This window comes from Falco peregrinus, chromosome 13 (genome assembly GCF_023634155.1).
Source record: "Falco peregrinus isolate bFalPer1 chromosome 13, bFalPer1.pri, whole genome shotgun sequence".
NCBI lineage: Eukaryota > Metazoa > Chordata > Aves > Falconiformes > Falconidae > Falco > Falco peregrinus.
In genome coordinates, this window is record NC_073733.1 from 4,474,137 (window position 1) to 4,496,988 (window position 22,852).

At 43.0% G+C, this 22,852-nt stretch overlaps 1 protein-coding gene and 1 long non-coding RNA gene across 2 annotated transcripts in view; one reads left to right on the plus strand and one right to left on the minus strand.

Annotated features, from left to right (window-relative positions):
- The window catches only part of ALG13 (ALG13 UDP-N-acetylglucosaminyltransferase subunit), a 30,737-nt gene extending 18,963 nt beyond the window's left edge, over positions 1-11,774 (minus strand). The window contains exons 1-12 of the mRNA XM_055818207.1: positions 11,502-11,774; positions 11,006-11,165; positions 10,633-10,771; positions 8,741-8,849; positions 6,972-7,388; positions 6,534-6,617; positions 5,607-5,657; positions 4,801-4,847; positions 3,806-3,878; positions 1,934-2,015; positions 1,400-1,580; positions 411-486 (exon numbers count right to left, since the gene is read on the minus strand). Coding sequence (XP_055674182.1) covers positions 411-486; positions 1,400-1,580; positions 1,934-2,015; positions 3,806-3,878; positions 4,801-4,847; positions 5,607-5,657; positions 6,534-6,617; positions 6,972-7,388; positions 8,741-8,849; positions 10,633-10,771; positions 11,006-11,165; positions 11,502-11,582 — 1,500 coding nt within the window. The 5' untranslated portion in view covers positions 11,583-11,774. The remainder of the gene's footprint in view (positions 1-410; positions 487-1,399; positions 1,581-1,933; positions 2,016-3,805; positions 3,879-4,800; positions 4,848-5,606; positions 5,658-6,533; positions 6,618-6,971; positions 7,389-8,740; positions 8,850-10,632; positions 10,772-11,005; positions 11,166-11,501) is intronic.
- A 1,015-nt stretch (positions 11,775-12,789) lies between these two features.
- Positions 12,790-21,896, plus strand: LOC114012402 (uncharacterized). Its single transcript, XR_008749695.1, has 2 exons — positions 12,790-13,158; positions 13,740-21,896. It is a non-coding gene; the product is annotated as an uncharacterized LOC114012402 (long non-coding RNA).
- The last annotated feature ends 956 nt before the right edge of the window (positions 21,897-22,852 follow it).

Consider the following 22,852-nt stretch of genomic DNA (forward strand, 5'->3'; position numbering starts at 1 on the left):
AAAAGTTGATGGGAATTTTAGTCATTATATCTGAAATCAGGTTTCTAAAGTTTCTAAAAGTATTTCAAAGTGATTTATACTGTGTTCAAAACAAAACTGACTGATTCAAACCATTTCTGGGAAAAACAAACAGTGGACCAGGAAACATCTGCTAAGCTTCATCTTTGAGGAGGTGGGAAAAAAAAATTAGCTAGAGAAGAACAAGAGGATCTCAGAAAGGAAAAAGCCTTATCCGATTTAATAGAAACTCATGGGCAATACCAAAAGACAAGCAGATGGAAGAAATAAGACACCCACTTTACAGAAACTGATTTTTAAAGGAAGTGGAAAAGAGGGTTTTAGCCCTAACAAGGGTAACATCATAGAACAACAAAAAGCCACCATAAGGAATTCTTCCCTAACTGACAAACCTTTTCTTCTTCAATGCCTTGTTTGAACTTATCTTCCTGTGGATTGTCAGTATCATTGCCTTCCCAGTCGTCCACTCTAAGTAATTGAAAATAAGGTTACAAAAGATACAATGCATAATTTCTAGCTAGGATTAAAATCAACCAACTGTTCGTAAGATCTGAAAAGGCACCATGGTGCCATCAAGTGGCAATTTTTTTCTTAAACACTGGCTGTGGCCACGATGCAGCACAGGACAACCCTTTTCCTAGTTTCAAGAACATGATGACCTTTACCTGTTCCAACACCCACCCCTAATGAGGGCTACTGCTTGCATTAAGGAAAGGATGAAGATGATCCCACTGGCTGATTAAACTCTTGCACTATCAAGTACAACAAGACACCCTGTTCTAAGTTCTGTGAAACCAATGTCATCTGCAAAAGCATTTTGTAATGGTCAGAGGCATTCCTCAAGCCTTTCAGCCTTTCTAGTAACTGGGACAACATGGGATATGAGGGTTTCTGGAGGTACGTTCTGCCTGTTCCTCTTATCCCCAGTGATCCGGGCTTGAATAATGCCACCATTTAATTGTCTGCTTGAGGTCAGATTCCTTTAAAAAGGACAAACAAGAAAATAAAGCAGAGCTCATTTTTTCAATGCACTTGCCTCTGCAGAGCTATAAAGGCTTAGAAAAGTAGTAACAGTTTCTCACTAAAAAAGATATTCTGATTATATAAGTAACAATTTTATTTACAAGCAAGCTGTCATTTTATAGAATAACATGCAACTACAACATAGCCAGCAGCAGAGAATGTTCAATTACATGACACTTCCCAGCTCAAGGGAAAGCACACTCTTCTGCAATATACTTCAACTTTGTTTGTATCATGAGATAGGAAAAAAGAGATAATATCGCACAAACATTCAAAGAACCTTAGAAAAGTTGCCCTTTGCAAGGTTTTTAATTATTTTTGCTTCCCTTTTTAACACATGCCCTTCCCAAAATACTACCTCTTTTCTGATGGATTTCTGGATACTTTTTCATGAAGACAATCAAAGTTTGAATCCTCATTTCCTACAGAGCCACTGTTTCTGTTCTTCTTGGATCCACTTCGAAACACCTCCACTGCAGACCTCAATTCTTCCTCATCCATGCCAAACACATCTTTGTATAGGATCTCATATAATACAGCTAAACAAATCAACACAAAGCTCAAACCAAATTAAGATAATACCAGATCCATAAGAACTGCTGCAGTTTTCAAGGTAAGCATTTTTTCAGATATTAACTACTGTTAACAAGGCCCTAGCTGTATTAAATTCAGTTAAGGAGAGGATCACAGAATGATTCAGGTGGGAAGAAGAGACTTCTGGAAGTCATTTAGTTCAGTACATCTCTTAACAGCTAGATTTATGTGTGTATATTATTATACAATAAATGAGCTACCTTCTCTCCTCCCCGCCCCTGAAAACCAAAACGAACATTGCCTATAAACATATGAAAACACGTATTTCTCTTCCATAGAAAAATGATTTCAAGTTTACCCTGGCAAATAGCAGCATTTTCCTGGAATTGTTTTGTGTACACAGAGTCATAATGGCCATTGCCGGAACAACACAGTAAAATCTGGGAAAATAATAAAAAAAGGCTTTAAGGCTGTAACGATGTAAAACCTTTCTACTTGATACCCTAGCTCAAGACTACATTAGTCTTCCATTCTAGAGTTGACACCAAATCATCAAGAAAACAATAAATATTCTCAACATAAATATGAAAAATCTGTAGAACCACCTTTAAACTGCATCTTAGGTAAAGTCTCTAAATAAGTTTGTCTGCTATACAAACAAAAACTATCAATTCGTACACCATGCTGTATTAAACATGAAATAATAGTCTGTTTCCAGCTTACCTCTGAAACCACAAGTTAAAATAAATACAAGCCATCGAATGCAGTACTCCTGAGATACACTGTCCAAGTATCAAAGGCACATCACCTTCCCTACCTGAGGGACTAGAAGAGCATCTACTTCTCTAACCCTCAATAAAGCCTTGCTTTTAATAAGCAATATCATGCTGCCTTTTGAAAAGATGCATGCTTTTTGCAGCATATGCATTGACACACCAAGTAAACATATTACCATCGAACCGCATCTTGGCATGTGACCACAGCCAACCGTAACTGGCTGACGCCCTTAGGCAGCTGTCAGCACACTGCCAGCAAAGATGCTTCCAGTGAGGCAGCAGGAACTGGGATGCCAGGGCTCTTAATTCAGCGTGTGCTATGCCTTCTGCCAACACAAACTCTCATCTCACTGTGAGAATGAGCAACACCAGAAAGAGCTGCTGCCTGTACAGCAGTCTAATAACAGACAGCTGCCAACAGTTAATGAGACCTCTGGTGGTAAAGCCTTTGAGGACAAGCACACATTTAGAGCCCACTGCCTGATCTTTAAAGTTAATTCATTTTGGAATTAGATTAAGCTATGCAGGAAACTACATGGAAAAAGAAAGAAGCACATATAAACAAAGACAGTAATACCAACCAACAGAGAAGCAAGCTGCAGTAGCACAGATTTCAGAGCAGACTAGCCATTATGGCAAATATAATAGCCCATACTGAAATCCACACTGCAGCAACTTCACTGGCATCATGCCTGAGCCAGCCACATAATTGTGTGGGCACATCTACATGACTGCAGAAAAAACCAAGAGGGATCAGAGAGGAGGTAATACAGAGTACTTCTTATGTTCCTTCTTTTTGCCCCCAGCAGTAATTCTTTTGTAGATAAGCTGTACCATTAACTCCCATTCTTAACTGGGCTCCATCTGTATGTCATAGAAATGAATCTGTTTGTTAGATTAATCCATTCCCATTAACTTCCCCTTTTCAGGAAGAAAAGCTGCACACCTCATCTGACTTCAGAAAGAGAGGCAGCGGGGGTGGGGGGAGAACATATTCTCTAGTATGATAAATGTATCTTGTTCTGCTCTTCAACTCAACCCAGATACTTCATTCTACCCTGTCATGTCAGATCAGTCAAATGCCCACTGGGAATTTACCCAAATATTTATATTTTTTTTTTACCCAAAAGAGGTTTCAGAAACATAAAAGAATATTCCGGAATTGTGATGTCACCTCTTCCTGCCAAAATTAAGTATCTTTCGAATAATGAGCTGAAGTGCAGAAAAGATTAGCAGGAGAACAGCAGACAATCCATCCCTCAGACGGGAAGCAATGCTACTACAACTGAGTGAGTTAACTATTGTGCAAACATGGTGTTTTTTCCATGAGCTGAAGTCAGTTTTGGGGTTTTGTTCAGCTGTGCAAGAGCACTGGAGTTACAAGATCTCAATTCCAGTTTACAACTAATTGGGACTGGAGGTATTCAGGGGTAGGAAATTGCCTTACTTCTCACCTTGTCTTCAAACCCATTGTCTGTAGCATAAGTGGGTGGCTTTGCAGGGTACCGGTACAGAATAAAGTCTCGCCTAGGTAAGCAGAAGCAAAACAAGACTTAAAAGAGCATACTTTTAGTAGAACCAGGTTACGAAGAAGTTTGTAGGGAGCTGTTTAGAGAATCTGCTGTTGAAAAATCAACTAAAATACTTTTCCTGATAAATTAACGCTATCATACAGCAATAGCTAGATGAGCTACTACCACCCATCTTGGGGGGGGGGGGGCGGGGGCGGGAAATTACCTGGGAAAACCCATTATATTTAGTCATAGATTAGGTCAAGTACTTATGCTTACGGCAGGGTGCTCAGACACTGTGGCAATTAAGTCCCAGAGATTTAGTCATCTGCAAAAGGATTAGAGCCTCCGGACAGGAAACTAGTAACTTTTGCAAAACTTCAGTTTGTTCCTTCAGTACTTGAACAGAAAGAGCCTGCAAAGGGAGTGTTCTTCCTTCTACCACTGGAAAGCCAGACCGCTTGTTACAGGACAGCAGCACCTGTGCAGACTTATGTTACCTTTGAAATAAATATCAGGGTTTACACACAAAGTAGGGTAAGTACCCCTAACTACTGGAGTTCTCAGGAACACCTACATGAGTTTTAGTCAGGCTTATAACTACCACACAGTGTTCCTACTACACACAGTTCCTTGTTTTTTCCTGTTTTCCATCCTTCAGCCACTAGAAGGAAACGTTTGACTTCACAGTTTAACATTAGCAAAAAGATAACAAATAAACATCACTGGAAACTGACGCTTCTCTTCATTCACACTATAAGAACAAGGGCGGCGATGGCACCCATTTACATATTAGCTCAAGTAACTTCATTAGGGTAGCATTTGTCACCATGTTTAGCGCATTAATATCTCAACAAAAAATAAAAGGTTTTGAGGCCAGAATCCAAATACCATTAAGTCCAAAACACTGTGAAACTTAAAACCAACACAACACTTACTTGTACATCACTGATAAAGCCTTCATTTCCAGATGGCCAGCAGTTTCCTATGCAAGATTATGAGATTATGACATAGCAGAGCTGTCTTCAACACAGAGAATTGTGTTCTAGCTGTCTGTAGCAGTAACTTTAGTAGAATACTTTTCTAGTACTTCAGCTTTGTTAGAACAAATGATCAATGCATTGAGAGTTGAGATACTAGGATTTTGGGGTGGGTGGTGGCGGAATCTGCAACATGGGATGGCCATGATTACCAAAGAAGATGGAGCTAGTTCTGGCAGTGACTCTTACAAAATACCCTTTTTTTAAAAATTTAAAAACATTAAATGTGTTTCAGAGACTGCTGCGTTCACCATACTTATTGGTTAAAGTCTAAAGAAATGGGAGTTTGAACTCCAGTATTTGAATCTGGGGGTAAAGAAGCAAAGGATTGCAAAGCCTGGTAAACATTTGATGTAAGCAACACTCCACATACATCACTTTTCCCTTCTTAAGAATTGCAATTATGAATAAGGCCCACAAGAGGCCTCAGCTTTACTGTCCAGTGTACACAGATTGCTCCTTTGCACCAGCACAAACTCCCCACTAAAACTGATATTGTTTATACATATGAATATTCAATACAACCCCCATAGTATCACCAATTCAAATAAGACCCCAGGATTGAGGTCTATCTGAAAAAAAACAAAACACACACTAACAAACCCTAAACCTAAACCACCACATTTTAAACCATCACCTAATTACTTTCCTGTTCTAGTCTCCTGAACTTGTAATCTCTTTGCCAAGTATTAGATCAGTCTTACCTTTGGATCTCCCAGTCGCTCAAGGTATTTCTCAAATGCTCCTTCCACATACTTTCAACAAAACAAATACAAAAACTTAGCCAGTTGTAAAGCAAAGTTAAATGTTGGGGAGGTGGGGTGTGTGAGGCATGACAGGGTGCACAGACACCAGATTTGGGACTAGTCTGCCAATTCCTATCATTTTTGGGTTCTGAAGGGCTATGGTCTGATTAGGGGTATGACTTCAGCTGTTGTCTGCCTTAGAGCATGGGAATGATTTGGGGTACCAATGTGGACATACCAAGGTATCTTAAAAAAATTAAGAGCATGAGTCTGAGTAATACTCCAAGTAATTGATCTCCCACCTAGATTAGATTAAGCACTTAACTGCAATTACAGGGGGAGAAAAACAAAACAGACACCAAAAAACACTCAAAATCACCCCAACAGCACAGAGAACCACACTGCACACACACCCCTGCACGAACTGTCTCATGCAAAACCAACCAAACAAAAAAAACCCCAAAACCTCATAACTCTATGCAACAATTAAAAACACTCTAGTGTCTTCTATCATCTTTTGATGCTTATTTCTTACTCCAAAATACCACATATTTCCTACCTACTAAATTCCGTGATGGTTGCTCCACAGAGAAAACACTACATAAATAATTGTCACCCTACTGGTTACTCCAGCATTAGTAACTCACCCAATTTCAGGAACTTCAGATGCATAGTCAAATAAAACTTGCACGACTGCAACTCAAATAAGGTAAGCAAGCTATCACCGTGCCATTTCTCTGGTCTTACATGCATCAAGCCTAGCAAAGCATGGCATGTTTTCAGTGCATATGTTTTTGAAGGTATGTTTACGGCTAAACCACTCGCCTCCTCCCACATTACTTCCTAACTACACGTGCAAAACTGCCTAACACACACACTACTTACAGACTGAAACTTGTGCTGGTGTTGCCTCATAAACAAAACACAAGCTTTCCTGACTTCCACGTGGTAAATTTGAGATGAAAACACCTGAAAAAAAAAAAGGTTGTGAAACAATTAAGGAGAAAACTGCAGAGTTTAGTTTATGCTTAACACGACGCTTGTTTTACTCTCGAGGGGTACCCCCGCCACAAAGCGCCTCAGAGTAGCAGGAGAGGAGACGCCGCCCCACAGGCGCCCGGGGGAAGAGGCTGAGGGGAGCGCGGGCGGCCCGGGCGCCTGCCGGCCCCACACACCTCCCCACCCGCCACACCTCCCCTCGGGCACCCGGAGGAGCCTCCCGCAGCACCCACTGCCCGCCCCGGGCCGCGCCAGCCCCGCCGGGGGCCTGAGGCGCCCCGGCTCCCCCCGGGACCGCTACCGGCGCCCGCCCCGCCGCCCAACCTGCTCGGAAACGGCTCGGAAAAGTGAAGAGGTGTCCCTGGCCGTCATCTTGCGGTACAGCCCCAGGCTGCCCAGGTACTCGTCCATGGCCACCTCGCTGAAGGACTTCTGCCCGAAGTACTTCTTCCAGCCCTTCTGCATCTTCCCCGAGCGGCTGCGGCTGAAGCGGCGACGGCGGAGGCGGGAGACGGGGGCTCCGCGCGGAGCTGCGCGGCGCGTGGCAGCTGGGCGCGCGGCGGCTGCTAATGAGGGGCCACGCCCCGGGCGCTCACCTGCGCCAGGGCCCCCGCTGCCCTCGGCCGGCCGGTGCGCGCCGCTCGGGGGGCCGCCCGCAGCCACCTCGGGGTGCCCGCCGGGAGCCCCCGCACCGCCCCGCGCCCCGGCTGTGGGGGCTGCCCGCGCCGCGCCGGAGCGCCGTCAGCCCCGGCACGCGTCGCCCCCCTCCGGGCCTGCCTCGGGCAGCCAGGGGAGCCGTGGCTCATTAACCCCTTCCAGCTCCCTTGCGGGAGGTGCCGTGTCTGCCAGTAGCTGCGGAAAACCCCAACGGTTACTCAGAATTGGCTGTGGCGTTCCTGCGTGCCCTCGGACTGGAGGTGAGCTGCTAGCGGCACTCCCGAAGTAACGGCTCTGTAACATTTCTTACGGAAGTGAAAAATCTCGGTGGATCCTAACTCATCCACTATCTCAGGGATCAGCAAAAGTCACTTTTGCACAACTGTGCAGCATGACTTATTCCATGTATAGCCCTTATGCCTGGTTTGATGGGGAGAATGTCCCCATGTACGTATAACCTGCTAGTAAAAACTGCACGTGGACATCAGATGCACCAATTTGGGAGTTTTCATTGTTTTAAGCAATAGCAATTAAAAAACCCAAATGGTGTACTTGCAGGAAGGGCAGGAGCACCAACTATACACATACAGACTCTACATAGTCCGAAGTATAACGGAACAAATAGCCTGCATGAATGTTTTTGAGTCTAAACTTCCTTTGTTTTTAAAAATATTTACTGAAACAAATTGATGTTTGTTTGACATCAACAGTTGACAATTCCAACACTTTAAATAGGGAGCTCCAATCAGCATCAAATCGGACGCCCTGTGCTTCACAGAAGTCCCAGCTAAGTAACGTGGCTTGATTGTATTGTCAACCCCATTCCTCTCCTATAGGTCATGTTTTACTTTGGGAGTAAATCACCCAAAACTACGAGAGTCGGTGGACCATCTGGCAGCAGGTTTGCAGCTCTTGCCTTTTTCCACCCAGATTCACCACGTGCCCCTTTCCCTCTAAAGAGGCTTAAATCTCTCACTTCTAAAATTCTCTTTTTGGTGCTTCTGTTAAGCACACGGAATGAGAGCTGAAGGCATTTGCTTATTTGCAGAACATAACAGGAACATCAGCAAGGACAACTTATTTCCACTAGTACTAGGCAAATACGGTCAAGAAACCACTACATGTATGTCATGCTTATTAAGTAATTTAGCTTCTCCTCCTCACTGGAATTACCAACTCAGTGCAGATTTTGTGATGTAAATATCTCTCTATCCCAGAAACTAGACAGTTCATACTCCCTGCCTTGTGGGCACTGTGCTCTTTTAAGCATAAAGCTGGATGACTTTAAACTGGCACTAAATAGGAAACCATTTTATGTCAGTTAATATTAACAGGCATTTTCTTTTGCCCCAGTTGGTGGACTCTTAAGTATGGAAGGCCTTTCTAGGAGAGGAGAAAGGTTTTATTCTGACATCTTTATTCCTCTGTATTGTTTATTGAAATCCAACAACTTTATCCAAGAACAAAGCAAACTTTTCTGGCTGTCCAGGAGGAAAAGGTTTCAAAGTTGACAAGTCCATTGACTGTAGTGTCTCCACAAGAGTGCTGTAAAAACAGATCAAAACCAATAATTAAAAAAAAAAAATCCATCCCAAAGGGAAATCTTTTCTTCACACAGTTTTCTTTCTATTCATACATAAATAATCCTTTAGCACAGAAACAGTATTAAAAGACACATACTGAAAGGAAGAAGAGATCCCACAAACCAGTGGGCCCAGACCATCACTGGCAGGCAGCATTGCTGAGAACACACTTCGATCGATACCGCAGCTTTCACAGACAACCTCAGCTCTTAGCTTTTTAATCTGTGGTTGCCATGTTGGGAGACTGAACAAGATCTGAGGATCTTCATCATAAACTGTATCAGGAAATTAATCCTATTTGAACACATGGCATAGTTCTCCACTTAACACTCTGCCAGAAAGAACAGCTAAATCAATCTGTTAGCTTGCTATTATCAGGCTGCAAATAAGGCTCAAATGCTAGGCACTGTTCAACAAAAGGAAATAAAAATTCCTTCATCTCTGAAGCTGTCAGAAGTACTGAGATAATGAGAAACTTGTCCAATATAAATGAATGAGAGGCCTAGTCTTTTCAGAAGGCTCTTCTGAAACATACAAAACCCTATTTGCAAGGCAAAGGAAAAGATGCAGACTAAATAATGGGAGTTGGATTTCCTCTGCCTTCAATTTAGAGGTCATCTGTTACTTACAGAGTGCAATCAATCATAAAAACAGTAAGATACAGTCAAAACATGAGAGCAAATGAAACTAACAGGAGCCAGGATGAACAAAAACAAAAGGAGCTGGGGTTTTTTTGTTGTTATTTTTTCAGGTTGGTTGATTTCATTTTTGGCATTTTTTCCCCCCTGAAGTGACAGGCAGTAGATTTGTGAAACTCCTTGTCAGAGGATGTGGTGCATTCAAGAAGTATGGTTAAAAAGGCAGCCTGAATAAGTATTTCTGAATACTTATATATTCATGTATGAATGTACCAAGTAAGTACATAAGACAGAGGTATTGAAAGTTATGAACCAGACAGCATCTGATTTAGGAATCCCCCTGAATCAAAGTACTTATGAGCATCAGAGGGAAAGTAATACAGAGAAGTACCATGTGTTCTTCCCCTGTTTCTGTTTCAGCTGGGCATCTGCATATGGCCACTGCAAATAGGATACTGAGGTACGTGGACTCCTGATCCATATCAGTAAGGCCATTTGTATGTTTTGTTCTAAATACTCCCGATACTTTCAATTTTTATTACGTCAGCGCATCTACAGAGTCAGCTTCAGTGCCTTCCACAAGGAAAGTTCACACAGCAAAATAATGAAACAGAGCTCTAAGCCTACAGGAAGCAATTTATTCCTTATGGCTCATGGTTATAAACTGATAGTTCAGGTTGTATTATTTTTAGACTTCAAAAAATAATCCAACAACTAGTGAGGAAAAGCAGAGAAAGAGAGAAGCTGTTAGGTGCCTCTATGATGCCACCTGACTGTTCAGAATTCAGCCATTTCTATTTGGTTTAAATTGCTCTTCTTTCAATCCGAATACATGTGTCCTCAAAAACAAAAATTAAAAAAAAAAAAATCATTAAAAGGAGTCATGGTAAAAAGGCTTAATAAGTTTGGTAAATTAGCTCCTAATGTTATCTATCCATAAATTAGCTCCTAATGTTAATCTAGCCACTGTGGGAAATCTACTTTGCAAACAAATGGTCGTTACAAAGAAAAACGTACATTTCCTTGTTACAGTCTCAATACTGTAGTAACAGAACGATGGTCCTGAACACGGCTTGTTCAGTCAGGACAGCCGCAGCACCCGCATACCTGCAATTACAGCAGAAGACATGCCCATCTCTGTGGAGCTGTTTTGCCAGTTCAAGCTGATGGTTGTTCATCAGCTTTTCGTTTATTACTACTACGAGTGGTTTTTCTTTTCCTAGAGCCTCCAGACAGCTACCTGCACCTACAGGAAAAACGGAAAACACCCTGAGTTTTTGTCCTGAAAGAGGAAGTTATCATTGCGCTTGCTCTTGAAACACGGGAGGCTCCTGAAGGTGAGCACTTAACCACTCACCTATAGCTGCGGACCTGAACATTCACTGCCAGCCCACCCCCGAGCTAGAGAGAAACAGACTTCAGGCAACCGACCGCCGCTCCTGCTCCCAGGGAACGGGCTCGGCCGACAGACGGGCTCTACCTGCGTGGCTGACGACCAGGTCGGCCCTCCCCAGGTCCTCAGCCAGCGACTCCTTGTAGCGGAAGGCTTCCACTGCCAGGGCCGTGCCGCTCAGCGCCGGCGGCAGCGCGCCGCGCCCGACCTGCAGCACCAGCTTCTCGTAGCCGCGGCTCTGCAGCACCTGCGGCGGAGGGAGGGCGGCTGTCGGCGTGTCCCCAGGCCGGGCACCGGCGCGCCGGGCCCTGCTCCCGGGCACCCCGGCCCGGCGGCCGCCGCCTCCCTCCGCCGCTTCGCGCCACGGACCGTCCCTCCCGCTCCGCCGCCGCTTCGCGCCGCTCACCCGGGCCCCGCCCCGGCCCCCGCCCCGTACCCCGCCTCAGGCAGCCCCGGCACCCCCGCAGTCACTAACGGGATGCGGGAGGGCGGCGCAGCTCCCACCGCGCAGGCGCCCGGTTGAGGCGCTGCGGGCAGGCCGTGAAGGGGAGGCCCGGGACAGCCGGGCGCTCCGCCGCCTCACCTGCAGGGCCGCCGGGGAGCAGATGGTGGCGATCAGGTCGTCGAAGCTGGTAGTGCCCACCGTGACGAAAACGGACTTCATGGCCGGCCAGCGCCCGCGCGGGCCGATCTGCGGGCGGGGAGCCGCCAGAGGGCGCCGCGCGCCGCCCGCGCGCTGCAGCGCTCCTCAAAATGGCTGCCGGCCTGAGGGGGCGGTTCGGCGCGCGGCGGGGGGGACACGCCCCCTTCACCTCATGGCTCCCGGGGCGCGCTCGCCAGCGGCGTTCAGCGACCTTTGACTGGTAGCCACGGGTGTCTTACTTTTTTAGACTTTCGGGGGTGGGGTGTGGGGGGAGTAACCCAAATTATTCAGAAAGCTTTTCCTTTCACGTTATTGTAGCACTTGGGGCACAGATCACTGTAACCGACAGCCCAAGTGGGGCCTGGTGTGGGGGGGGGTTCACAGGCGGCCGTTGCCACAGCTGCCTTCGTAACTGACTAGGGCTAGGGGTGGGATTGCTCGGCCTGGCCCAGCCCTCTCATGGCACTTACTGTGTAGGTAATACCTATCACAAAAGGATGGTAGAAAAGCAGTTAGGCATGCTTTGGAGGCGAGACTGGTGCCTGGGACAACTGTTCCCTGAAGCAGTGCTGTGGTGGGTCCTGTGAGGGCAGCCATGGGCCTGGCCAGAGGACGCACCGCGGGCCTGAGCAGTGTCACCTGGGCACGGTTGTGGTGACAGGGCAGATGGGTGGGCTGCCAGCCTTTGGGTGAAGGAAGGCAGGAGGAGATGCATACATTTCTCTCAGTGGGTGAGGTTGGGTCACTTTGCCGTGTGGATATCCTTCCGCTGATACCACAGGGATTAGCGAATATCGGAGACAGAAGGAAAAGAGGCAAATTCAGTTTGAACTCTGCTGTTGTGTGCTTTGTTTAGGTACTTTAATTCTGGCTATGTATGTGCGCTCTGTCAACTCCCCCCCAAAATCCTGGAAATGCTGCAATCTGACAACAGGAACTGTTGGCTCTTAGTTGATCCTAGAAAGTCAGACATAAAAATTATTTGGCATAAATAGATGAACCTGCCACAGGAGCTGAGATTGCAACTCCAGGAAAACCCCGAAAGAGACTGAAATCAAGGCTAGGAGTTGTACCCTCCTGGTTTCTTTTTGTCACTTTGCCACTGACCAGTGTTAGCACCTTGGGGAGGTGTTTATTTTTAGTTTCTCTACCTCTAAGGCAGTGTTTAGCATTTTAGCTCCTCTAAAGCTTTCTGTGGAGGTGATTATATTAATGTGCAGAGTAAAAATCTTCACTGTAGTAAATATTAAAGATATTGAAAAGGGTTTTTTTGTCTACCCTGGGCCTTTTGAAAGATACATTCTCAGTATCATTGAATACAGCTATGTTTCCTTTCCTCCCTATTGCCCTTTCTCTTAAGTATACATCTTTCTGATGCTGTTTCAGGCTGATCTTACTATCTCCTTACGGGGACTGAGGAAAAGTACTCCCTTTAGCAAAGACATGTCAGCTCCCTGTGGAATGTGATCCGAAGAGCCAAGGGATAGTAAATCGGGCAGGAGCTGAGGCTGGAGATGAAAAATAAAAATGCTGTTCAGTGCTAAGCCATGTTAAATCAATTGCAAAGATGAAGTCACCAGTAAATCTATTATTTCAGGTACATTTCCCCTTTGTGGTGAAAACTGGGGTGGGGGGTAGAGGTGGGGATAACATTTCCATTTCCAAAAATATCCAAATATTAAATCTGTTAACACAGTCTTTTCCACTGAAGGCTAACAATAACCCCTTAGCAGTTGAACAAAGTGAACTGTTTGCTTTCTTAATTGCAAGTGCAACACAATGTACAATTCTACAAAAAGAAACTATTCAAGTTAGACACCTAAATCTGTCTATTCCCTGAATTAAATTTAATAGATGAGGTCATATCTGTATAAGCTATTGGGTGTTCCAAGCAAGATGCAGAAAAGATGTAGCTATCTTGAGGATAAGTCTGATTGCCATGTTAATGGCTCATTCACAATGCTCATTAGCCCCCTGTTGCTTTCATTTAGCATAATGAGCCACATTGAAATGTATTTATTTTTTGATTAAAGCAAGTAGTGCTGACAGCAGACATGGCAAGGGGGAGGGTGGCACTTGGGAAACATGCTGTAGAGCAAAGCAGTATCAGAGTCCTGGGTGCACAGGGCCTTAGTGGCCCTGACCAGCCTTCACCCAACTCTCACCGCTCTCCCTCAGGACAAAGAAGCCAGGAGCTGAGGGTGACACACAATGCAAGCCAGGCAAAGACCTCACCGACCGGGCACAACCTGACCACACTAGAGAAAAACAAGCAGCACAGTGGCAGCAACAAATTCATCAGGCAAAGGCAAGGTAACAAGCCGTTTCCAAGGTCAGTCCAGGCAACCCAAACAGCAATTCAGGAGCAGAACTAGCAGCAAGGACACCTACAACTCACTTCTGTTCTCCCAGTGTAAGAAGGACATGGGCCTGCTTGAGCAGGTCTAGAGTGGGGGCCACAAAGATGATCTGGGGCTGGAGCAGCTCCGCTGTAAGGACAGACTGAGAGAATTTGGGTTTTTTAGGCTAGAGAAGAGAAGACTTCAGGGAGACCTCATAGCAGTCTTCTGGGGGAGTGTACAGAAAAGATAGGGAAGAACTCTTTATCAGGGAGCATTGTGACAGGACAAGGGGTAATGCTTTTAAACTGAAAGAGGGTGGATTTAAATCAGATATGAGGAAGAAGCTCTTTACTGTGAGGGTGGTGAGATGCTGGAACAGGTTGCCCAGAGAACTTGTGCATGGCCCATCCCTGGAAGCATTCAAGGCCAGGTTGGATGGGGCTTTGAACAACCCAGTCTAGTGGAAGGTGTTCCTACCCATAGAATTAGATGATCTTTAAGGTCCCTTCCAACCCAAACCACTTTATGATTCTGTACTATGATTCTAAAGACCAAGTTTAAAAATTAAATCCTCATCAGAGAGTGTGGTTGGAAGCCCCAGCTGAGGCTGGTCCAGGCAATTAAGACCTGCAGTCAAGGCCCTGACAACTGATGGATAGGAAGTGAGACTTTGGGATTAAAGGAAGGATGCTAAATTATTCAGGTGTCAGTGATGAGGGTCAGCACATGTGTAAATCTTTGTGAGAAAAGGTAAGGACAGGATAATAAAATTATTGTAGATTTATTTTTTTTCTAATGAGGAGGATAGAATTTAAATGTATTGCAGTGTTTTCCTGTTTATATCATTATTTTATATTAGGTTAATTACAGGAGTTTAGGAAATTACTGTTCATTTGTACTAAAGCAGTGTAACTCACTGCATGCATGCTCTTACTCTGCCAAAACTGAAAAATAAACTAAGTCCACACATTCATTCTGCAGTTAGAAAAGGTTTACAGTGGTTGCCGTTGTACCTCAGCTTTGACCTTGCTTTCAGCTATCCACTTGTAACTTATAGTTCCTATAATGTAAGGCACTCTCAAGAAAATATTCCATGCATGAGCAGCAACTTGTTCATACCTCACTGCTTGCTGCCTCAAATTTCAGCAGAGTAAAATGTGTATTTAGAAAAATGAATAGAGTTTGAATAATATTAGTCTTCATAACCCTCAAGTGAGAGAGAAACTGAAGTACAGTCTGCATAGTATTGTGAAATAAATTCCTATGTCTAGGTTTGCTCTTATGATTAATGTTTGCGTACAGTAAAACTTCTTATTCTTCCAGTCAATGGGTGCCTATTTGGTGGTATTTTCTAAGCTCTGCTCAGTGATTCTTGTCAGTGCTTTAGGGTATTCACAAGTTAAATTAAACATTGGGCATTTTAGGAGAATGACACGTTAGGTAACAATAAACCCATGCAGCTCAAGAAAAAAAAAAAAAAAGATTTGGTGACCCCTTCTTACTCTTAAGAAGAGGTTTGGACTAATTTCTGTGTGATCAAAGGACTGCTCAAAGGGAGAAAAGCATACTGCTCTTCCAAAGTTTAGGAGGCCTGATTGCAACAAGAGCATGGTACTTCAAGTTTCAGGGACAGCTGACCATACTTAGCAGTTTGCAAAAACAGACCTAATTTTACTAGCGTGTCAAATGGAATCTTTCAGTTTTCTTAATTAAAAATGTCCAGGAGTGAGTGAGCACCTGTCAACAGGGAGCTCTTACACTGAATCTCTTTTAATAGTCCTTGTGGAAGGTGTTTATGGAGAGAGAGTTTTGTTGGAAATAAGGGTTACAACAGCTATTCTTAAAATACAGTATGTTCAGGATCATGGCCCATCAGGTTTTGCATTTTATTCTTTTGATTTTTATTATGAGTGCTGAATTTCACTTCTACAGGATCCTGTTTTGCTCATTTGCTTTCTAGAATGAAGAGAATTCAGAAATCACTGGAATGATTTCTGAGTATGGAGCAGGTCTGTGTGATTCCAGCTTGCTATTTTCCATGTGGCACTGAAAGTCAGTGTCCTCTGCAGCTTGTACTTCACCAGTAACATTGCAGTGACTTAAATTTGTATTGGAGTTTTCACTGGAGGGTACATTCCACTTGCACATTGAATTAGGCTTGTTAGGATGATTTTAAACTAAAAAGAGGGAAAGCTATCCATTCTAGGACTCAATCTCATTCGAATTTGTACCTGCTATTTTAATTAGAAGTTGTGTAAAGCATAAGTGGAATTTTGTCCACGAGTGCTTATGCTGTGGTCCATGAGAACTACAGATCATTTCAGAATGAGATGCTTGGAGCTGATCCCTTGCAGTTTTGAGGCAGTTAAAGATCATGTAATCCAGACTTGGTGCTAGGTCTTGTTTCTGGCCATTTGTTCCTTCCTGTGCTCTGCATTTCTACAGGTACTCATACAACGTCACAGTGATCCAACTCAGAGAACTGATCTGACAGGAAAGTGATCTGTTTGCAGTTAGATCAGTTCCCTGAGTTGCACAAGCAGCACTAGTAGCACAAGGAAGGATGCTTAAGTGTGGCATCTTGGACTGAGATTGATTTCAATGCTGGAGAATGGCACCTACATCTACCCCTTCACTGCCATTAGTAGCTGCAGTCACATGCTCTGAGCCCGGTGGCTCAGGGTGTTGAGTGCCCATTGCCTTTGGGGCAAACCTTGTGTGAACCTGTACCTGCTTGGGCTGGAGAGTCTCTCTTTTCAGTGCCAAATGTTTCTGTCCAAGTGATATGTGTGGGATATTGATAGAGATATTCAAGAAATATGGGCTCAATCTGACATAATGTAGTCCAAGACCCCAGGGAGAGGCTAGGAAAGGGCTAAAATGGAAGATACGTTCCTGTGAGAGCTTGCTCCCATCTGTGCTTTTTATGGCATAATTTATATTATGATATTTTCTTCCCATGACAACATCTGGGCAAGAAACTGAAGATGGCATGAGTGAAAGCTATTTTTTTGTTAAGTGAGAAAAGATGCATGCCTCCTCCTTTCTCCTTAGCCTTTATTTGAAATGTTTCTCGATGTGCCTTCAAAGCACTGTTGCTTTGTATTCAGCTCAGTTTCCCACACTTTGCCCTGAAAGCTCCATAATTATGTTTTTCAGGAGTAAGAAAATACATGTGAATAAACTGGTCGGTTCACATCTTGGTTTCTGAAAATTACATACTGCCCTCAGTTTGCTCTTGAAGTCTAAAGACTAACTCACAACTGTTGCGATAAAACTCGACCACTCCTGAAATGCATGGGCTGCAGACAACGTATCAAATAATCATTTAAAAATAGACACCAACAGAAAGGCAGATAAACCTCCAAGATTTTCTTTGAAAGGCAAAACAAGCTGATGACTAGCTAGTTAAAAATGCAACCCTGTCTTTCTTTTACCTTGTATTTTGTGCACAGATTGATTCTTCATTTGGCTTGTGATATAATGGTGCAGTGGATGACATGAGGCACAAGAGAGCAATTAGACTTCTCCACACTAAATTTACATTATGTTTCATTATTTTTTACATGTTATGAATGTGCAAAATGAGTACAGATAGTCTTACTCCTATTTCTAGTTGGCATTATATAAATTTGAACTGAAAAATGTTCGCTTCCTTTTCCTCTCATTTAGACGTAGTGCTGTACCTGTGAGGGATGATATTGTTGTTACCGTAGGGAACTGTGAAAATTAGATGGAGAATATTTTGGGGAATGATTCCTTCTTATTAGTATGATTCAGAGGTGCTTCATCTGGGAAAATAACAGAGGAACATTTGTCAGCCAAATTTAAATAGTATACTTTGAAATATTCCATCACAACATTTCTACATCCTTTGAATTGTCTCTTTGTTGGCTTGTTATTTGGCAGTGGGGATATTGTCAGATATCTTACAGATACACAAAGGATTAAACTGCCTGGAGACAGTCAAGGGGATCACTTCTTCCTCAGGGCTGGCTAGCAGAAGACAGGCGCTGAAGCAGCACGGAGGAACTGTGTCCACTGACTAAATATTTCACATTTGAAGTCAGAGGAGAGGCTGTGGCTTAGCTGGAATGAGTGTCCATGACCTAACAACTTACGGTTTTTTCTGAATTTTGCAATATTTGATGGCATGGCTTGAAGCCCCAGGTTCTGGAATTACACAATTGTGATTGTTAAGGCCTTATTCTTTTGAAGGGGAGACCAAGGAAACAACTGAACCTTAAGGCCCTAAAGACTAACACAGAAATAATATGTATTACATATCTGTAACAATGTATCTTTTTATTATTCCTGTTTTGCTTTGTATTTACACAATGTCATGATTTTTTGAGACCTGACTTCTGGAAGCTCAGAGCTTAGTGGTTTATGAAAGTAACGTGCTGCTGGTCTTTGCCGTGCCCATGAAGCAGCAAGTCACCTCTGCGCTGGGATATAGCACATCCTGTGTTTCAAGCCTTGTTACAAGGAGCGTGGCTCAACTGATTTGTACCAGCTGTTGAACTGGATCTTTAGTGATGCTTGATGCCTCTGCTAGGTTTCTATCAAGGGTAAAATGCTTGCATTGAAGAACCAGAAAATGGGCTTCGTATCAAATAAAATTTCTCAAAGCTGGTAATTTCCATTAGGTATTGGGGATATTTGGGAGATTGTAAAGGAAATAATCTGAAGAATGATTGCAAAACAGACCGGTATGCAGACATAGGATGGAGTCTGAAGTCTGTCACAAGGAACATTATTCTGGCTGTGAAGGCTCGATATGGTGATGTCTCCTGGCAACTTGTCCCTTCAGCTCCCCAGGGAACCTCTGCCTGTGACAGCCTGGCACTACTTGCTGTCTGTAGAAAGCCTACGCCACTATTCCTGCCTACTAGCCACCAGCAAACACCTCCACAGCAATCCACTGTGTGAATGGCCTGTGATTTCATATTCCTGCGTAATCCCTCTGACAGCCAACCCTATTAAAAATTCATTTCCATCCAGGCAAATCAGACTCCCTGAAATCAATTGAGCTTTGTTCTCTGAAGGCAGCTTGTGCTGGTGCACATGTAATCAAATCCTGAGGTACCTTGCATGCATTTTTACGAGCACTGAGATAGACTTCATGTTTCAATTATTCTTTTTGATGTGCATTTTTGAAGGAAATTAGAATATTATGCTCAAGTAAACCAACTGGTTTAGATCTTTCAAAAGAAGTTCCAAGTGAGCAAGCAGAGTTCCTGCCTTTTCTCAGCCGGTACTGACTATGCAAGTACACACAAATATCTCTCTTTGCCATGCAGCATAAAAATAGGTAAGGAGTTGACCTATGAACTCAGTCTAAATTTCACCTCTGTCCATTTGCCTATTATTTTCCAATAGCTGGCTCTTGGCAGCAGTATTTTTGGTAGGCATTTTGAATTGCTCTTCAGAAGTCTTCGGGGACACCTAAATCAGTCCACTGATTAAGTAAATGGATTTTAGAAGTATGTAGACCTGCAATTAATGAAAAGCTACTCTAATTCTACCTGAAAAGAAAACAGAAGAGCATGGGTGTTGGGCAAACACAATAAGTGGTGTTCATAGCAGCAGAGGACTGCCCAAATACACTGCATTGAGGAGATCAAAAGGCATCGAGCGTGCAGGCTCCTTTTAGATCAGTCTTTTCAGCATAGTATTAGCATCTCTACAGTTGCAATGCCTCTTTTTTTCTTCCCAAGCTGGCTCTCAAACCCAAAGTGAAATAGTGAAAGCATAAGAGTTTAACTTCCCAGCTGATCAGCGGAGACAGCCAACACAGATCTGCACGATACCTGAAAGATCGAATGTTTCACACACTGAGCTTGCCTGTTTCCAGCAGGTTTTCAGAGGAACTGTACCCTCTGCATCGTTCCCAAGCCTTTGCAACAGCAGGAGGGGTGCTAATAGCAGTGATAGTCATGATTCATTTGTCTTTCCTTTTTGTTTATACTAATAAGAGGATAGTCAGCTTATTATTTATAACCAGTCTAATTTCCATTAGACATTAGGGATCAAAGTAGCCACTAGATACTTGCCAAAACCACTGAGCTCAAATTGGAGATTCTTTAACAGCTCTGTCTGGGCCACCATTTTTTTTTGTTTGCATGTTTATATAGCAATGAATCATACTGTGAAGATCAATACCAGAAATATCTTTGTTTGCATGCATTTCCTGTTTATGGCCGCCTTTTTACTGCCAAAAATGCTAGAAATATTTTATGCAGAGGCAGACCAGAAATTTAATATTGTGCAGTGATTTTCACAAAGATAGAAGATAAAAAATTGTGGCTTTTATTTTTTCATGTCCTAATGATATATGCAGAGACATTTAAGAGAGGTATATAGTCATATTTACAACTGGAAAACTGTTTTGAGAGTGTGTTCCTATGCACTTTACAAATACATGCTCTTATTTAGGTTATCAACATAAAATAGTGAATCTTCTTTCAAGATTTCTTGCATCATAATTCCAGGACAACATTCAGCTGTTTAAAATAAATAATCTTGCTAGAACTCACTCAGAAAGACTAGACCAGATTCATCCCAGGTGTAATTTAACTAACTTAGGTCTAAAACAGAACTCAGTGTTACATTTGGGAGAGTCATTACTGCTGCATGCACTAATGTCAAAACAAGACTGTTTTACATTATCTTGTCCCTAGAGAAAACTTTGCTGAACTCACGATTGTCCTGTTTGCTTCACCCTGTAGCATACTTGTGCATGGCCACCTGTACTTCCATGTACAGTAACAATGCCTTTCCCTTTCCCTGATGAAACCAAGAGATGTGCAGATACTAACTGTGATGTGACTGTTCATTTAAATAAGGTTTTGTGTTCCAGTGTTTCCTGTTAGTGGCACACTACAAAGCACTGTTCTTGTCACGGTGCCATACTAAAATGGTGATTCATGGTTAAGTCAGTCCAAATGAAGGGTCTCGTTTTGGTTTGTCTGATTTTTAAGTGTATCACAGATTAGGCTGACAGCTGAGGGTAGACTGAGATCTTTAATCAATCCAAAAGTGAGGTGAAACGTACTTGGCAGATGTACGGACAGGTCAGCTTTCCTTTGCCTGCCTTAGGAGATGGAACCGTGAAGGCTAAGAAGATTCTTCATGCTTCACAGCATGGTCCATTTCTAATCCTCTTGGTGTAATAGCTCTGAGCTTTCAGTGGTGATAGGGGCAGCTGGCCATCAGAAATTGGGCTGAGGACACTTGCAGGCTGCTTGGCAGCCATTGTATAGAACAGCTACCAGGTTGCTATCAGGCAGTGTTGAACTTGACCTAATGTCTTTGCCATGAAGCAAATAATGTTCCTTTTCTGTCTCTTATCAAAGAGATATAATTGGCTGGCAGCACCCACAGTTGATACAATGACACTTCTGGCATAAGTAGTAAAATAAGTTAATTTTTCTGGATGTAATGAGCTTTGATATTGAAGTGATTCATGTCTAAGATCAAAAGGAAGCATCTTCTGAAGCAGACGCGGTCCTATTTCCCTCCAGCGCCTTAACTTTCTGTTACAGTAGGCAATATCATTCCCTTTGGTTCCTCTAAACCTGGAATTTTATTTTTTATTTTGTGAGGCAATGACTTGGTGAGGATTCAAGTGAAATCTTCATTGATTCTGAGACTGGTATTACAGAAGGTGCTGCTGGGATATATTGCAGGTCCCTTACTGTTTTCTGTTTATGAACAACCTACCCCAAGGTGCTAATTAGCTAGGAGAACTGCATATACACAGAGTACTGTTTTGTTCGTCCATAAAAATACATTTGTGGCTGAGGCAAATTTAACTGCTTGGCTTAACTGTGAGCATCCTGCATTTCTGAAATCAGCAAGGTAATAGCAAAAATTTGTGAGACTGGTATTTTTCATCTAAAAACTAATTACAAATATTTGGTTAATTCTTAATAACACCTACCCTCATTAATGATATGTTACATGCAATAAACCCATTTAAATATTTTTATTCATTTTCCACAAAGTCTGGCGATGTATTGCTTGTACTGAATAAGATCTGTCTTTGGTGGTTGGTACCTCTGTTCTATGATTGTAATCAGCTATATTCTTGGCCTATGTACTGTGAAGGCTGGAAGAAATTGTATCTCTTACTTTGACATACAGGTATGATTTGTGCCGTGCCAAGTGTTTCTTTTCTGACTTGAGTTCAAGGATGCCTGAACAAGGAACATGAAGCAAAGCACGGCTGGCTGTAATCTGTTGCTTCTGAGGCTAGGCAATGCAAATGTCGCTGATCTTCAATGTTCTTTGGGGCATTTTATTTTTCTTAGAGGAAGAAGGTTCACATCAGACTTCTTAGATGGATGAAGTCTTGAGGATACTTGTGGGTACTACATAATAATGATACATCAGTTTGAAACTGAACCCTGTGCTTCAGAAGTGGCTGCAATAGGAGGAATCAGCATGATCTCCATGGGTTTATGTTACAAAAATGAACACCAATTACAGTGCCTTTTTTCCACTGGGAGTTACCCCATCATTTTGTCTAATTATGGTACAAATCCCACAATGGCGAAAACCCTTCTTCTGTAAAGAACTAATTCCCTCTAGAAATGCTAAAAATCTTAAAGAACTCTAATTATAATACATTTTGCAATAGATAAAGAGAGCCAGAGAAAGACTGTGCCAGCCACTTACCACAGGGAAAAAAAACAAACCACAACAAACAACAGAAAAAGATGAAGGACTATCCTGGCAGACAAAGAGGGAATGTGAAGTAGTTTGTATAAACTCCTCTCATCCTTCATCTAGGCTCAAACCAAATATAATGACTCATGTATGCTTAAAAGCATTACTGTCAGTTGAGAGTTGATAGATTTATTGACATGTACTGAAGGAGTAATGTTGGACCAGAGAGACTTGGGAAGAAAATGTCTGAAAAGAAGTTCTACTATACTCCTAAGT